Genomic DNA, 18,730 nt, shown 5'->3' with positions numbered 1-18,730 from the left:
TTCTTCTCTGATATAATGGCGGTCCGCAAACCAACATTAAAGGTGCATGCCGCCACCTACTGTGCTGGAGTGTGAGGTCAATCACGGTTTACAATATTTCTAAATCATCCTACCTAACTTAGTACTTCTGTGAAAAAAAAGAGCTCTACTAACTAATAATAGACCCTCCCCATCCCCAAAATCCCTTCCAAACCCCCCCAACCCCAATGACCCTACACTTCCATCTTTCCCTCTCTTCAACATACTTACAACAATATAACACATGCTCCCCCGTTTCTTTCCAAGGTAATGTACAGAACGTTGGCATTTATCCCTTATTATCTTCTAAATAGGACACAAAAGATCTCCGCTTCGAGAGTCATCTGCAAGTTATGCTGGTAAGTACACATACATAAATTCAGCGAGACATTCAAGTAAATGTGACATTTTGTAATACTACTCAGTATGATTGTTTCTAAACTACAGTCTTGGGAAGACCCTGACTTATCATGGGACACATCAGTCTATCATCATGATATGGTGGTCCTGCCTGTCAGCAAAATCTGGACTCCTGAACTCCATGTGACTAATGGGTGAGTCCACTTACAACAGAATACAATAACTTATGTCATATTGAATTTATTCTTGATTCCTTTTATAACATGATCTTCTAAATAGTGAGTGAAACATCTACAGAAATTAATTAGAGATACAGTATTTATTTTGTGGCCAAATGTTTAGTTGTGACAGTTTTAGTAGATCAATCCTCAGTTGTCTGTCCTCAACCTCTCATGTCTAAAGAGTGCAAACAACGATAAAGCACAGCAACAAGGATTTGCTGGTGCACAGCAACGGGACTATAGAGCACATGGTCATCATGAACACTGTGGTGGGCTGTGAGGTCAATCTGTACAATAACCCCTTCGCTTCAAATTTCTGCCCCATCGCCATCAATGTATGGGCACTTAAAGGTAAGTGCATCATTTCAATCCTCATTCTGTCTGCTAAACAGCTATTGCGCACTATTACTTACCAAAGATCTTATTAAAAACAAGATGTTACCAAAAACAACTAAAATGTAGTTGTTTTAATCTGTATAGCCTACTGCAATTCCGTATATGATGCAATTCAGTTTTTGTCATCTTTGGAGTTTTATATGCTCCCTGACTGTCCTCCCTACCAATGATGTACAGTGCCTTCAGAAAGTATTCATACACCTTGACTTATTCCACATTTTGTTGTTACAGCCTGAATTCAAAATGAATTAAACATATTGTTTCTCTCACCCATCTACACGCAATACCCCATAATGACAAAGTGAGAAAGTCTTTAGAAATGTTTGCATATTAATAAAAAATGAAATACAGAAATCGAATTTACATAATTATTCACACCCCTTTCCTATGACACTACAAATTGAGCTCAGGTGCATCCATCTTCCTTTGATCATCCTTGAGATGTCACTATCCACCTGTCTATGTAAGGTCCCATAGTTGACAGTGCATGTCAGAGCAGAAACTATACCATAAAGTCCTAGGAACTGTCCGTAGATCTCCGGGAATTGTGGTGAGGCATATATCTGGGGAAGGGTATAAAATAATTTCTAGAGTGTTGAAAGTTTCCAAGAGCACAGTGGTCAACATCATTGGGAAATAAAAAATATATGGAACTACCCAGACTCTGCCTAGAGCTGGCTGTCAAATCAAACTGAGAAACCAGGCAAGAAGGACCTTGGTCAGGGAGGTAACCAAGAACTCAATGACCACTCTGACAGAACTACAGAGTTTCTTGGCTGAGATGGGAGAACCTGCCAGAAGGACAACAGTCTCTACAGCACTTCACCAATCTGGGATTTATAGGAGAGTGGCCAGACGGAAGCCACTCCTGAGAAAAAGGCACATGACAGCACGTCTGGAGTTTGCAAAAAGGCACATGAAAGACTCAAGAGAATAAGGCAAAAATATTCTGTGGTCTGATGAGACAAAAATTGAACTCTTTAGCCTGAATGCAAACCACTATGTCTGGAGAAAACCAGGCACAGCTCATCACCCTCTATCGCCATCCCTACCCTGTTGAGCAGCAGGGATTGAGAGACTGGTAAGGATAGAGAGAACATTGAATGGAGCCAAATGCATCCTTGATGAGCACCTGCTTCAGAGTGCAAACAACCTTAGACTGGGGGTGAATATTTACAGCCAAAACAACGATGGAATGGCTTCAGAACAAGAATATGAAAGTCCTTGAGTGGCCCAGTCAAAGCCCAGACTTGAATCTCATTGAAAAAAACGTAAATTGCTGTTCATCACCGCTCCCCATCTAACTTGAGAAAATCTGCAGGGAAAAATGGGAGAAAATCCCAAAAATTCAGATGTGTAACACATTTATTTTTTAGAATAAATCAAGGGGTATATCAACCCTGGATTGCTGATGCTATGTATTGGCCATTGAGAGGCTTTAAAGCCACTCCCCAGTAGGAGCAGTGCTCCATAGGAATGAATGTAATTATACAGTATTTCAATTAAATGTTTAAAGTACAAAATTACATGTATTTAAGTATTATTTTGTTGTTGTGGTGACAGTAACATTAGTAATCTCAAAAAAGTATACTTTAAAACTCCCCTAAAGTCGATGTCCACGACCCCGTGGAAATCGAATTAGCATAATAATCCCCATAAAAATCAGTACATTTAAAATAGATATGTTTTTCGTATGAAATGCGTTTCAATCCACTGCGCCTGCCGATATCGCCCTTCCGCATCTGCGATGAAAGGTGAAAGAGCTAGGGCGGTGTTTATCAGACCACGAGACATCCCGAAAATCGGTCTTCTCACAAAAATGTCTGTAGCGTCCATACCGTTTGGCCTACAAACATTTAAGATGAGACTCTCAGGAACATGACAGTTCTCTCCGTTTTGCTCTATGACCCCCACAACAGTCACAGGACTGGTCTGAAGTCAGTACAGCCGATATGCCAACTTCTGTCTGTAGCATCCGAACAGTTTGGGCTACACTATGACCCTTCTATGGAAAGGTGAGTCTCTCACGAACACGGAACACGAACACCCACATGCCTCACAAGACTAGTTTAAAGGTTAAAAAAAAAAATGTATGCAAGAATATATGGAGATAGTATTTAACCCCTTATTTTAGGCACTAAACTATCTGTGTATCCATGTATGAAGCTGTTATTCAATATGTTTCTATGGAGTCTGTAAAATAATTAATGTGGCAAAGACAAATGTAGACATTAACAAATGCTTCCAAACAAAAATACAATGGTGGGGGGAGTGCCACGATGGAGGCACGGTGGTTCAACACAGCGCCCCCCCATCAGTCCTCTACTGTACAGTGTATATATACATCATTGTACCTGATAGTCCGTCCCTTCCAGGTTTGTGGTAACAGAGGTGTGTTTGGGCCGGTGCAGCATGCTGCAGACCCAATTGGCCTTTTGGGCTGGACACAGTGAATATTAGGGATGTAATGGTTCAAACATTTTGATTTGGTTCAGTCCTTGATTTTTGGCTCAATTTTCAGGAGGGAAAAAAACGACCATTATACCATCCTTTGTAAATGATAATAACGATGGACAATCTTTAATGTAGGCCTAAGTTATCTCCCAAATTAAATAAGGTAAATGAATACGTTAAGCACGAATAAGAATTATTTAACCTGTTATGGCTAGGGGGCAGTATTTTCACTGCTGGATAAAAAACGTACCCGATTTAATCTGGTTACCACTCCTACCCAGTAACTAGAATATGCATATACTTATTACATATGGATAGAAAACATCCTAAAGTTTCTAAAACTGTTTGAATGGTGTCTGTGAGTATAACAGAACTCATTTGGCAGGCAAAAACCTGACAAGGTTTCATGCAGGAAGTGGCCTGTCTGACAAGGTGTCGTTCTTCTTGTCTCTGTTTATTGAAGAGTGAGGATCTTAGCTGTCCTGTGACACTTCCTACGGCTGCCATAGGGTCTCAGAAGGCGGTAAAAAGCTGAATCGTGGCTTTGCAGGCTCTAGCTGAAAAAAATTTGCGCGTTTGGGTAGTGGCTGGTTACAGTACTGTGAGACTCAGGCTCGTGCCCGCGTCGACCGAAAGCTTTGTTTACTTTCCTCTGTTTAGCTAAAAGGAGATTCCCGGTCGGAATATTATCGCTTTTTTACGAGAAAAATGGCATAAAAATGGATTTTAAACAGCGGTTGACATGCTTCGAAGTACGGTAATGGAATATTTAGATTTTTTTTGTCACGAATTGCGCCATGCGCACGACCCTGATTTACCATTTCAGATAGTGTCTGGGACGCACGAACAAAACGCCGCTATTCGGATATAACGATGGATTATTTTGGACCAAACCAACATTTGTTATTGAAGTAGCAGTCCTGGGAGTGCATTCTGACGAAGACAACAAAAGGTAATCAATCTTTTATAATAGTAAATCTGATATTGGTGAGTGCTAAACTTGCCGGGTGTCTAAATAGCTAGCCCGTGATGCCTGGGCTATGTACTTAGAATATTGCAAAATGTGCTTTCACCAAAAAGCTATTTTAAAATCGGACATATCGAGTGCATAGAAGAGTTCTGTATCTATAATTCTTAAAATAATTGTTATGCTTTTTGTGAACGTTTATCGTGAGTAATTTAGTAAATTCACCGGCAGTGTTCGGTGGGAATGCTAGTCACATGCTAGTCACATGCTAATGTAAAAAGCTGGTTTTTGATATAAATATGAACTTGATTGAACAAAACATGCATGTATTGTATAACATAATGTCCTAGGGTTGTCATCTGATGAAGATCATCAAAGGTTAGTGCTGCATTTAGCTGTCTTCTGGGTTTTTGTGACATTATATGCTAGCTTGAAAAATGGGTGTCTGATTATTTCTGGCTTGGTACTCTGCTGACATAATCTAATGTTTTGCTTTCGTTGTAAAGCCTTTTTGAAATCGGACAGTGTGGTTAGATAAAGGAGAGTCTTATCTTTAAAATGCTGTGAAATAGTCATATGTTTGAAAAATTGAAGTTTTTGTATTTTTGAGGAATTTGTAATTCGCGCCACGCCTATCATTGGATATTGGAGCAGGTGTTCCGCTAGCGGAACGTCTAGATGTAAGAGGATAAACAACATAACAAATGCAAGCTTTTATGTGTTGTATAGTTCAAGTCAGTAGAGCGAAATAGATACTGTGGTAAATGGTTTTAGCAGTATTGCATGACGATAGACATGAGAACTGGGGGTTATAAAAGTGCACCCGGTGGAAGACACGTGTTCTGAGCGGTATGAAACAGGAGGAGAGGAGTCAGTGTTTTATTAGTGTGCATGTTGAAAGCGGGAACACTTTAAAAATCTTCCAGATTCTTATTATTTGATTACTCCTGTAAGCTTTTTTTTTTACAACTTGATGTTAGATGGTTCCTCACCCTGAAAGTAGTCTATGGGCCAGGAGAAAGTGTATTCCATGGTTCAGTGTTCTCTGAACAACAACTACAAACTTTAGCCATCACTAACAAACAAAAAAAATCTATGGGAGTGATCGGGGCAATCGTGCAATTGTCAGCATTTCATGGCCAAATCAACTCCCTATTTAGTTTGATGTCAACTGATTTTTAGGGGTGTGAAGCTAAGGTATGATCTTTGAATGACTGAACTAGTATAAAATATCTGCATTTCCAGGATGTGGCATGTTCCTGAACTTTGGGGCTGTGAGCACAACTAGTGCAAACCGTGGGGACTGGCTAACCGAGAACGTGAAACTCGATGCTAAAGGAGGCAGAGATGATCGCAACTATCTATGGGTTAGTGAGTGCTCCGGGTGATTTCAGTAGTTTTTTTTATGAGACATGTAAAGATACTTTACTCTTCCTATTTTTAAGGGCAGAGCTTAAACATTTACACAGAAAAAATACAATACACTTAAATAAAAATGTATCTGATATTTTCATAAGTATTGTTCCGTTGAGATAAATACACATCCCAGGCTATCTACTGTGTAGATCCACCTACATGCCACAATTCCAAATTAATGAAAAAGATTTGCAGTCCAAATTTGCAGTGCGTTTCTTTTCCCATTTATTTGGGGTTAAGGCATAGTTGGATCTGCAAACCGATGGTGAAGGATGTGGACTCATTGACACAAGGCTTCTTTTGAGTTCTGAAAACATCTGACAAAGTCTGATTTTGGAATGTAATGCGCTTTCAATTTTAAACAAATGCTATACGTTTAGATGCAAGAACTCGAAAAACAAATGATTTCAGTCTGGCCTACCCATCTGTCTTCACAGGTGTCGCTGAAAATGCGGTCCGAAAACCCGTTTATGTCCCTGGTCCTGCCCAGTATACTGATCATTGTGGCTGATGTGGTGAGCTTCGCCCTGCCGCTGGGAGGGGCCGAGCGTATCTCATTCAAGGTTACACTGGTTCTCAGCTTCATCATGTTCCTCATCATCCTCAACGACCTACTGCCTGGAGGAGGCCAGTGCAGCCCCATCATCCGTGAGTGTCCTGTGTGTAATGCACCAGAATGAAACAGCATTTTGTTACAACGGGTGTGTATGTAACAGAGTTAAGAATGCTCCATAAGCTTATTTCACAGCTAGCTTGAAATGTCGCCAAGGGAGCTATCAAATTTGATATTTTTCTGTAGCTCAATTGTTTGGTATGTGGTCAAGGACGGTCACGTGTTTGGGAGCAGTGATCCTGAACAGCAACAGTGATCCGTTGTGAGCAGAGGTTCACTATTTCCAGCCCGGTATGTTACAGGACAGTAAAGGAAGCTATACTGTTAGCAGCACACTGATGTCGGTTTCGTGTACACAGTACCTCTCTGCCACCATATAACACTCACACATCTCTCTCTGTCGTTGTTCTCCATAGGGAAGCACTTCTGTTTCTGTTTGGTCATCCTGGTGTTGAGCACGTTGCAGTCTATGGTGCTCACACGTCTGGCTAAGTGTGGTACTCTCCGGCCCTGCAGCCTCTCCAAGTCCAAAGACTTGCTGCTTAAAGACACAGACAATGAAGAGGGTAAACCTTTTCATTCTTCTGTCATCTCAGTTACCCACAGAGCAAAATATATTTTTATGGTTGCCAAAGAAGACATTAACAAAACATCCTTATACAATCAGCTATAACCTGACCATGACGTGATAATGATGTTATTGCAACCAGTTTTACTGGGTACCCCATAAATTACTTTCATCACCATAAACTAGTCAAGTTGTATTTTATTGATGCACAACCTTTTCATTCTTACCCTTTAGCTGCAGTTAAAGCATGCAGTTGACGTCTTTCCCAGAATATTTTCTTGTTACGATTTGTCTTGCGTGTACGCTCGTCTGGCCAGCTAGTACATTTGATCTTTAATCTGTCACAGAAAACTGTCATTTTACAAAAATGTCAATCATTTTTACATCTTTATTTAATCATGTTATAAATAATAGGTTATCCTTTTTTCTCTCATTTACTGTTGTCTAGAATCCAAGTCTGGTATTACTGTCATCAAACTGAATGCCTCAGAGGAAGAGAATACACCCTTCCAGGAGGTGGTGAAGTTTCTCAACAAAATGGCTGCACAAGACCAGAAAAAAGCAAGACGCCATCGCTTTGCCAACAAAGTGGACTTGATCTGTTTCTGTATCTATCTCACCGTCCTCATTATTTACTCATTCATCATTTTATGTTTCTCCTTTGGTTCTCGATGTGAGATCGACCAATTAGATTTCTGGTCATAAATTCTTTATTTGCATTTAACAACCATATTTCAATAAATATTGGTGTGTTTGGGTCTTCAGAAATTTTGCAAGCACTAACAAAAAGCTAGTTTTTTTGAGTTTCTGGGTGTAATAAATGTTTATTCTTAAGTAGAGCTTTAAAAATATTTATTTAAACATGTTTAGAACTAGCCAGTCATGTGGAATAATACATTTAGCAATTAGGACTCTAATGAATACATGTAATGGGGACTGAAGCACTATAATCCCCAGAATAGAGCCCTAGAACTCTAATGAATACATGTAATGGGGACTGTAGCTGTAGTATTAGTAGTGTGGAAACAAATCAACAGTGTGTTATTTCCTATAGAGGCAGTGTGAAGGCCTTATATTATCTCCTAACTAAGCAGGTTCTCAACCTCAGGCTGAGATATCAAATAGTTTCACGATCATCTCCTCCACCTGCGCTGGGCTGTATTTGTGGTATCTCTCAGGGTGTTTGGAGAAATCAGCATGGTCACATCTGTATAAAGTAAAGGTAAAGGACCATAATAAAGGAATATCAGGGTACCAGTGTTCTGTATGAAATTCTTACTGCATATCACTATTGAACAGTGGTGAATAAAAAAACACGTCTTGTACATAGAGACCAAACATACATGGTACATCCCAGTTTCACCTACACTATTTGAAAAGCATCACTTATTCAACCACCTTATGTGTGCTGCATTCCAAATGGACCCCCTATTCCCTTGCCGATCTAAGAGGATTGGATAGGTAGAAGCAACACGACAACATGTTCACCAGGCCAATCAGAAGGCATTACCATAATGCTTGTATCCATCCAATCCGCTCAGATCTACAGGAGTGGTTGGGGAGTAGGGGCTAGGGAATAGGGGCTGGTGAATAGGGTCTAGTGAATATGGAGTAAGGGCTAGGGAGTAGGGGCTTGAGAATAGGGGCTAGAGAGTAAGAGCTAGGGAATAGTGAGTAAGGGCTAGGGAGTAAGGGCTAGAGAGTAAGAGCTAGAAAATAGTAAGGGCTAGGGAGTAGGGGATAGGGAATAGGGAGTAAGAGCGAGAGAATAGGGGCTATGAAGTAAGAGCTAATTCTGAATTCAGCAGCAGTCTCCAGTAATAAGCTCCATGATATGCCATGACTTCCCTCAGCAGAAAGGCTGTGTAGGCCTTGGACACCATCTCTCTCTGGGCCTGACAGATGGACTGGCGCTGCTCTCTGTCTGGGATGGCCCACGCCTTCTGAGCCTTTATTGTTGTGTTAGTCTATGGAAGGGGGTGAGAACCATGAGCCTCCTAGGTTTTGTACTGAAGTCAATGTAGCCAGAGGAAGACAGAAACTAGCTGTCCTCCGGCTACACCATGTTTTTTAATTTTATTTCACCTTTATTTAACCAGGTAGGCAAGTTGAGAACAAGTTCTCATTTACAACTGCGACCTGGCCAAGATAAAGCAAAGCAGTTCGACACAAACAACAACACAGAGTTACACATGGAGTAAAACAAACATACAGTCAATAATACAGTAGAAAAATAAGTCTATATACAAAGTGAGCAAATGAGGTGAGATAAGGGAGGTAAAGGCAACAAATAGGCCATGGTGGCAAAGTAAATACAATATAGCAATTAAAACACTGGAATGGTAGATTGGAGTATGAATAAGGGTTGTTGTGTAGAGATGTCACATGGTACTGATTAGGCCTGGGAATTGCCAGGGGCCTCACGATACCATATTATCACGATACTTAGGTGCCAATATGTTATGTATTACGATTCTCATGATTCTATATGTATTGTGATTCTCATGATTCTATTTGTATTGTGATTCTCACAATTGTCATGATTCTATATGTATTGTGATTCTCATGATTCTATATGTATTGTGATTCTCATGATTCTATATGTATTGTGATTCTCATGATTCTATATGTATTGTGATTCTCATGATTCTATATGTATTGTGATTCTCATGATTCTATGTGTATTGTGATTCTCATGATTCTATGTGTATTGTGATTCTCAAGATTCTATATGTATTGTGATTCTCAAGATTCTATATGTATTGTGATTCTCATGATTCTATATGTATTGCTATTCGATACTGTGATTTTATTGCGATTCGATGTTCCAAACATATTGCTCACCATATGTCTGCTGCAGAGAGACGAGAGAGATACATGAGAAAAATAGTTTTGATCAGTCATGGAAATAAAAAAGTGCTGAAAACAAATTGTTTCCCTAATAAATTGGCGCCTTATTTAAAATGAAGATGGAGAACAAGCTATGAAGGACAAATACTGGAGTTTTGATGCAAGTACAGCCAACTAGCACAAATATAATATTGCGATATTGTCACGGTTGTCGTATGATGAAGAAGCGGACCAAAGCGCAGCGTGTGTATCGTTCCACATTTTCTTTATTAAACTGTGAAACTATGCAATACATACAAAATAAACTAAAGAACAAAAACAACAAACGTGACGAAGAGGTTAAACATACACTAACTCAAAAACAATCTCCCACAAACCCAGGTGGGAAAAACACCTACTTAAGTATGATCTCCAATTAGAGACAACGATGACCAGCTGCCTCTAATTGGAGATCATCCCAAACAAAAACCCAACATAGAAATACAAAACTAGAACATCACAACATAGAAAATCTAAACTAGAAGAAAAAAAACTGTCACGCCCTGACCTACTCTACCATAGAAAATAACAGCTTTCTATGGTCAGGACGTGACAGATATTGTCAAAACGATATGATATGATATATCGTCAAAGATAATATCTCGATATGTATCTGTATCAACCCCCCCCCCCCCCCATCACTAGTACTGACACAGATCCTTCAGGTACATGGAGGAATCTGGCCTCCTTGTCTTACCTTGAACTTGTCTTTAATCACCTGACAGTCTTTTTCTTTCAACTGAAGCCCGATGGTGATGACATATGAAGAATAGAAAAGGTGTGATTAGGTTTGAATAAAACAACAAGCAAATCCACTTAAAGGTAGATAGTGTAATATGAGAAATATCCTTTTTAATTTAATATACAGTATCAAAACATATACCCTCACCTTGTCACCTGGCTTAAAGGTGGGCAGATTCTTTTCAGTCAGGCACTCGGTCACCTTCAACCAACTGCAACACACAAGCAGCACACATTCACTGCACAGGTCAGTAATGTTCAGTAGCATAATCATTCATTGGACTGCCCACAAGTCTGGAACCAACAAGCCTGAACAGCTTATACCCCCCCCCCAAGCCATAAGACTGCTAAATAGTTAACCAATAGGTACAAGGACTATCTGCATTGGCCCTTTTTGCATGAACTCTTTTGACTTATCGGATACACTGCTGTTACTGTTTATTCTCTACCTCAATTACATCGTACCCCTGCACATCGACTTGTTACCCCACATATATAGCCAAGTTATCGTTACTCATTGTGGATTTATTCCTCGTGTTATTATTTTTCTATTATTTCTCTCAGCAGTGTTGGAAAGGGCCCGCAAGTAAACATTTCACTGTTCATCTACACCTGTTGTTTACGAAGCATGTAACAAATACAATTGTATTTGAGTTGTAGCATAAGATACTTGATTTACTGTAGCATTGTCCCCGTGTGAAGTAATGGTAACACTTCACTTAAAGCCTGCAGGTATCATGTATTATGATGCAGTTATAATGCCGGTATCATGCATTGTGGTGCAGTTATAATGCAGGTATCATCAAATCAAATCCAAATCATATCTTATTTGTCACATACACATGGTTAGCAGATGTTAATGCGAGTGTAGCGAAATGCTTGTGCTTCTAGTTCCGACAATGCAGTAATATCCAACGCGTAATCTAACCTAACAATTTCACAACAATTACCTTATACACACACACAACTGTAAAGGAATGAATAAGAATATGCACATAAAAATATATGAATGAGTGATGGTATAGAACGGCATAGGCAAGATGCAGTAGATGGTATAGAGTACAGTGTATACATATGAGATGAGTAATGTAGGGTATGTAAACATTATATGAAGTGGCATTATTTAAAGTGGCTAGTGATACATTTATTACATCAAATTAGTTAGGTAGTTTGGTAGTTTGCCCCCGGTGATGCGTTGTGCAGACATCACTACCCTCTGGAGAGCCTTACAGTTGTGGGCGGAGCAGTTGCCGTACCAGGCGGTGATACAGCCCGACAGGATGCTCTCGATTGTGCATCTGTAAAAGTTAGTGAGTGTTTTTGGTGACAAGCCACATTTCTTAAGCCTCCTGAGGTTGAAGAGGAGCTGCTGCGCCTTCTTCACTACGCTGTCTGTGTGGGTGGACCTTTTCACTTTGTCCGTGATGCGTACGCCGATGAACTTAAAACTTTCTACCCTCTCCACTACTGTCCCATCGATGTGGATAGGGGGGTGCTCCCTCTGCTGTTTCCTGAAGTCCACGATCATCTCCTTTGTTTTGTTGACGTTGAGTGTGAGGTTATTTTCCTGACACCACACTCCGAGGGCCCTTACCTCCTCCCTGTAGGCCGTCTCGTCGTTGTTGGTGATCAAGCCTACCACTGTAGTGTCGTCTGCAAACTTGATGATTGAGTTGGAGGCGTGCATGGCCACGCAGTCGTGGGTGAACAGGGAGTACAGGAGAGGGCTGAGAATGCACCCTTGTGGGGCCCCAGTGTTGAGGATCAGTGGAGTGGAGATGTTGTTTCCTACCCTCACCACCTGGGGGTGGCCCGTCAGGAAGTCCAGGACCCAGTTGCACAGGGCGGGGTCGAGACCCAGGGTCTCGAGCTTAATGACGAGTTTGGAGGGTACTATGGTGTTAAATGCTGAGCTGTAGTCGATGAACAGCATTCTCACATAGGTATTCCTCTTGTCCAGATGGGTTAGGGCAGTGTGCAGTGTGATTGCGTCGTCTGTGGACCTATTTAGGCGGTAAGCAAATTGGAGTGGGTCTAGGGTGTCAGGTAGGGTGGAGGTGATATGGTCCTTGACTAGTCTCTCAAAGCACTTCATGATGACGGAAGTGAGTGCTACGGGGCGGTATAATGATGCAGTTATAATTCATTATGATGCCGTTATAATGCATTGTGATGCAGTTACAATCTATTATAACACTTGTCATGAGCATGTATGACCACCGTATAATCTATATTATAATATTGTAAACCTAGGCAACAAACATGAGCTGGTAGATTAGTCAAATTCCCCCCTCTTCAGTGTGGGTTGACTCAAAACATTACATTTCGAAGGGAAAGCAAGTGCCAGGATCTCACGGGAAATATGGGTGTTTTTAAAATATTAAAAAGTTGACAATATTAGCAGCATATCCAGAGACCGAAAAGCTGAACAGATTAATATAATTTTGAGGAGGAAGTTGCATTTGATGATTTAAAATGATTTACCGGCTGTAAGGGCAGTATGTTAACCTGGTTACCAATCTGTTCCTGTCATCAAACATGTTTTAGCAATGACAGTGAGTACGAAGAGTGGAATGTTAGCAGAAAAGGCTGTGGATTTCAGGCTAGCAGGAGGCAGCTAGTCTCTTCTAATAATGCATAATGATCAGGACTAATGTTAGATTCCATCACTCCCTTCTTCCTCCTCTGGATTCCTGGTCCCTCACCTGTGCTGGTACGCCCGCTTCTGTTGCTCAATCAGTTCCCTGTACTCAACCTCTGGATCCCTGCCGCTGGTTTTAACCACTTCAAACAGAGATGACCTGCAGGTGGATGTCCCTGTCATAACTAGTCTGCCACCCCTGTGAGCTGTGACAAATTCACTTACAACCCTGAACTAAAGTACATGGAAAGTCAAAATGTAGGTCACTTTGAGTGATCATTATGTTGTGTAGGCCTAGTTAATATCTCAACCTTAGGGATCTCTAATGTCTCAAATAAAGATTTATTATAATAAACAAGGACTGTCCTGGAACACGTTCTGGTAAACTTCATGACCGGAGTCGTATTAAATGTTTTGTAACTGAAAAATAACATTTGCGTTTCTCATTTCTTAAGTCCAGGTGGTCCCTTCCCTCCCTGTTTTCTTCCATTTATTGCCTAATGAACATGACCCTGTTCATTAATGTGCCAGGTCCTAATGCCAGACTCAAGCTAACACACACTTTGGAAATGTACAAAGAGAGGGCCTACATCTTCATTGACTTGAGGATGTAGTTGTAGTTGTTGAGGAGGAAGATGGCCCCGAGAGCGTGGTCCTCGTACACCTTGGCCTTACTCTGTAGGTTGTACTGAAGATGCTCAAGCACTTCACCTGGAGAAGGGAAATCATAAACCTCATGTAAAACCACATAGCCACCACATGGGGGCAGTCAAGACACTTGAACTAAACACCAAGTGCATTTTTTTTGCCAATATGGGACCTCTAGTATCGAATTGACTTTCTTTGGAGCCAAAAGCCAGAAGCCAGCATATTGCCTTAGCCTAAAGGCGTCTGCATGCTTCCCAGCCGAAACAATTCGGAGGAGTTTGTGCATATATTACGACAACATTTTGTGACGTTTTCCTTCATTTTGTACTTCGGTAAGGGTTTTTTCAGTTGTTCGGGCACACATTTTTTTCTTGAGGCAAGCCGAAGTTGGTAGCCGAAGTCTTTGCCCCTTCGTCGGTGATTGGTCAACAGTAGGGATTCTTCAGTAAAGTCTTTGTTGGCATTCAATGAGAGACGACTCGTTTTTATGCACATTTCTTCATTGAGAAACACTGCACCAAACATATTAGTTAGATGTAAAGTTGCCCGACTAAGATCTCTGCAAAAACTTCTAAATTAATGACAGAATTCTTTAGTTATTTTAGATTAATTCTGACTATTTGAGGAAGTTTAAACTGGCTACGGTGTCTCAAATGGACAAACAGTACTATTGACGCTTTTTTCTCGTTTTTCAAGCGAAGGTCTTTTAAGGGAGTATGCGAGCACACTCGACTTCGGCTAGCCGCCAGCTGAACTGAAGCATGCGGACGCCTTAAGACCCAACGGTTCAGCGTCTTGCCCTTGTCAAAGGTGTCATTCTGGATATTAGACACAGCCATGTTGAACACTCACAGACATAAGGACTCAGTGCTCTCTGACTATCATTCCCCTTGGACTCCTGACTGTCTGATGGCTGTTCCTCTGATTCATCTGCATCTGGTGAACAAAACAGTTCTATATCTACACTGCACATCTCAATGAGGAAAAACCAACCATCTAATAACCATCTAGTTTTGTAATCGAAAACTCAATCTAATAAACAAAGAGAAAGACTCTGTACCAGTGTCGTGTTGAATGTCCACCTGAACACTACGGGACACCTCCATAGTTACTGTGTCACTGTCTACATCATGAGGATAAAGGATGGACCGAACAGCATCTGCAAAGGACAGCAACTGCTGCAGGAATAGAATGGTCTGGAGACAGTAAGAGAACAATTAACATATTACACATCTTTAGTTAGGTCAGTTAAAATTGGATAAAAAATAAAAATACAACTTTATTCTACATTTAGTGAGAAACTGACATGTGTCTTCTGTCTAGTATCCCATGATACTACAATATAAGGAAATAAACACCCTCTGGAACAAAACACCCTTGTCCTTACTCAGTAAGCACATCAGCATTACTGATTCACTTAATTGAATGGAAACTGATGGACATGAAACATCAGAAAAGAGAGTTGTTACATTGCTGTTGAATTCATGAACCGTTCCATCCTTGGACATACTCTCCCTATCAGGGTTGCTCTGTGAGAGAAAGGGGAAATGACAGTTTGGGGTTGAGTTTCTCAAAGCTTCCAGATCATTTTACATCATAGGAATGTATGCAATCATGGCCCAAAAAATTATCTCAGTGCTATGAAGCTTTTGGGAAACTCACCGGGTTGTCTGTCTGATTAAATAATATTATTACAACGATCCAGTCAGAGGTTCCCTTGCTGGATGATGAAATGTTTTATATAAGTCCTTCCAACTAAAACAATCTTTGAATGGTTAGAATGTCGTACCTTGACTTGAGCAGAAAAATCCTTCAGTGCTCTGACTGCCAGGGTCTTCATAGATGTAATGAGTTTGGAAAGCTTGGCCAAGGTGCTGCTTGTTGTGCACTGACAGGCAATATGAAACATGACATCACACAGTCAGCCATAATAATACATTTCCCTCAGTATACTGACCCAAATTCCAGACAATTCAGGAACACTGAAATTCCAATTCTCTTCAATGCTTATCAAGGGGTTAACTTTCTGAATTGACTGGAATTGAAATAGAATTTACCCCAACCCTGACCATGACCCCCCCCTGACCCCACCTCTGAGCATGACCCCAACCAAGACCCCCCTGACCATTACAACCCCTGACCCCCTGACCATGACCCCCCCTGACCCCACCTCTGAGCATGACCCCAACCCTGACCCCAACCAAGACCCCCCTGACCATGACACCCTGAGCACACAACAATAGAGACAAAGCTCAACTTTAAACTGTCCTCTCAGGATTATATGGCACCTTTAGTAATGTGTTAAACTCTTTGTCCTCCTCCAGGAGGCGGCCCAGGACAGGTAACATGGCGACGAGGGCTGTGTAGTCGTGACGTGAACAGGCTCGTCTGACAGAGGACACAATGTTCTCCCCATTCTGGATCAGCTGGTTCAGAGCCACCTGAAGGAAATAAGATTACAATTACAAATTAGAACAACTTTATTGTCCACGCAATGTGGACATTTGTCTTCGGCTTCACCACATAAAACCAGACATTAAACACCCTCATGCGCACATCATTCTCAAGACCATTAAATAAACTCATAAACAAAGTACAAAAGTGCTGCAGTGCAAGATTATGTACATAACATGTACATAACATGTACACATGTATATAATGACATCATTGGTCTAAAACTAGAATCATCATCAAGATACCTTACAGTAAAACTAGAATCATCAAGATACCTTACAGCCAGGGAGTCCAAATAGATCCACATCACCGCGGTAGTGTAAGATGTAGAACCATGTGTATATATAACCATGATGGTTATACACCTGTAATGATCTCCATTATGAAGAGCTCCCCATATTAAATGCTTGTTTGTTTTGTGTATCATCTGGCCACTGTGAAGCCTTATAATAGCCAAAAGCAAATGTCCACATTTGTGTAGACATTGACAATAAAGTTGTAATATTTTATTCATCACATTTTAATATCCTTCACTTCTGACCTGGATGAGAGTTTCAAAGGTATTGGAGCAGTTCAGAGGGAAGACTTTGGACACCATGGTGTATTCACTCTTGGCCAGGGACAAGAAGGCTGTGACGCAGGCCATGTAGGTCTCAATCTCAATGTTTAATATGCTGTCCCGCCCTAGTGACAAGACAGGAGTGAAAGGGTGAATGCCATGGAAATATCATGAACATTATATATCATCTTTCTATAGTTTAATGAAACCTTTATTTAACCAGGGAGTACCTTGATATAAAGAGTCCTTTATTTAACCAGGAAGTACTTTGATATAAGAAATCTAGGGTAATTTTTTTGGGAAACCTGGATCTATAGCATGCTTAGTAATATGTTCACAAAAAAAATGTGCAAACAGAAAAGTATCCCCTGTAACTGTGTCTACAGTGGCTTGTGAAAGTATTCACCCCCTTGGCATTTCTCCTACTTTGTTGCCTTACAACCTGGAATTAAAATGGATTTTTGGGGAGTTTGTATCATTTGATTTATACAACATGCCTACCACTTTGAAGATGCAAAATATTTTTTATTGTGAAACAAACAAGAAATAAGACAAAAAAACTGAAAACTTGAGCATGCATAACTATTCATCCCCCCAAAGTCAATACTTTGTAGAGCCACCTTTTGCAGCAATTACAGCTGCAAGTCTCTTGGGGTAGGTCTCTCTCTTGGCACATCTAGCCACTGGGATTTTTGCCCATTCTTCAAGGCAAACTGCTCCAGCTCCTTCAAGTTGGATGGGTTCTGCTGGTGTATGGCAATCTTTAATTCACACCACAGATTCTCAATTGGATTGAGGTCTGGGCTTTGACTAGGCAATTCCAAGACATTTAAATGTTTCCCCTTAAATCACTTGAGTGTTGCTTTAGCAGTATGCTTAGGGTCATTCTCCTGCTGGAAGGTGAACCTCCGTCCCAGTCAAATCTCTGGAAGACTGAAACAGGTTTCCCTCAAGTGTAACGGCTGTCGTAGAGAGGGGACCAAAGCGCAACGTGTTGAGTGCTCATAATGACTTTTTATTTTAACACAGAACACTAAAGAAAATAACAAAACCGAAAACGATCAGCTCACAGTTCTGTCTGGTACATAGACTAAACAGAATACAACTACCCACAAACACAGGTGGAAAAAAACCCTACTTAAGTATGATCTCCAATTAGAGACAACGAGGACCAGCTGCCTCTAATTGGAGATCACCCCCCCCCAAAAAAAATAACATAGAAATAAAAAACTAGAACTAAACATAGATATAGAAAACATAGAAAAGCACAAAACCCCCTGTCACGCCATGCCTACTCTACCATAGAAAATAACATCTTACAATGGTCAGGACGTGACAGTACCTACCTACCCCCCCTAAAAAACAAAAAAAGGGAGGGTAGGGTGGGTAACACCTGTTTATGGCGGCTCTAGTGCAGTCCACATAACCTTATCCTCCAGCAGAGGAGGCGGCTCCGGTTCGGGGCGTAACCCCCGCTGATCCCTCTGCTTTAGTACCACCGGACTGGGGACCGTCGCTGGAGGCTCCGGACTGGGGACCGTCGCTGGAGGCCTAGTGCGTGGAGCCGGGACAGGTGGCACCAGACTGGTGTTCACGCATTTCAGGGCGAATGCGAGGAGCAGGCACAGGACGTACCAGGCTGTTGAGACGTACTGGAGACCTGGTGTGTATAGCCGGTATCACTTGTTCCGGAACTTCCACACACTTCTCAGGACGAGTACGGGAAGCTGACTCAGGTGGCACCAAACTGACGACACGTTCATTTGGGAAAAACTCATGCGTCCT

At 41.1% G+C, this 18,730-nt stretch overlaps 1 protein-coding gene and 2 long non-coding RNA genes across 3 annotated transcripts; 2 read left to right on the top strand and 1 right to left on the bottom strand.

Annotated features, from left to right (window-relative positions):
- Window positions 1-472: 472 nt before the first annotated feature.
- On the top strand, window positions 473-6,512 carry LOC106602064 (5-hydroxytryptamine receptor 3A). Its single transcript, XM_014194517.3, has 4 exons — window positions 473-572; window positions 781-950; window positions 5,662-5,783; window positions 6,270-6,512. The coding sequence occupies exons 1-4, from the start codon at window positions 517-519 to the stop codon at window positions 6,510-6,512; spliced, it is 591 nt and encodes a 196-aa protein (XP_014049992.2). The 5' UTR covers window positions 473-516.
- Window positions 6,513-6,837: 325 nt separating this feature from the next.
- LOC145877421 (uncharacterized) lies at window positions 6,838-8,267 on the top strand. Its single transcript, XR_014391717.1, has 2 exons — window positions 6,838-7,011; window positions 7,462-8,267. It is a non-coding gene; the product is annotated as an uncharacterized LOC145877421 (long non-coding RNA).
- Window positions 8,268-8,404: 137 nt separating this feature from the next.
- Window positions 8,405-10,877, bottom strand: LOC123741739 (uncharacterized). Its single transcript, XR_006769268.2, has 3 exons — window positions 10,792-10,877; window positions 10,600-10,641; window positions 8,405-8,980 (listed from the first exon to the last, which is right to left on the bottom strand). It is a non-coding gene; the product is annotated as an uncharacterized LOC123741739 (long non-coding RNA).
- Window positions 10,878-18,730: the final 7,853 nt, after the last annotated feature.

This window comes from Salmo salar, chromosome 03 (assembly GCF_965601325.2).
Source record: "Salmo salar chromosome 03, fSalSal1, whole genome shotgun sequence".
NCBI lineage: Eukaryota > Metazoa > Chordata > Actinopteri > Salmoniformes > Salmonidae > Salmo > Salmo salar.
Note: the sequence above shows the minus strand (reverse complement) of the source record. Positions and strands in the feature narration are given on the sequence as shown.

Bases quoted from the DNA above. Each gene is read 5' to 3' on its own strand.
- LOC106602064 (XM_014194517.3), top strand. From the start codon at position 517: ATGGTGGTCCTGCCTGTCAGCAAAATCTGGACTCCTGAACTCCATGTG. The intron at 573-780 runs GTGAGTCCACTT...TCATGTCTAAAG, and splicing joins GAACTCCATGTGACTAATGG to AGTGCAAACAACGATAAAGC. The intron at 951-5,661 runs GTAAGTGCATCA...CTGCATTTCCAG, and splicing joins CAATGTATGGGCACTTAAAG to GATGTGGCATGTTCCTGAAC.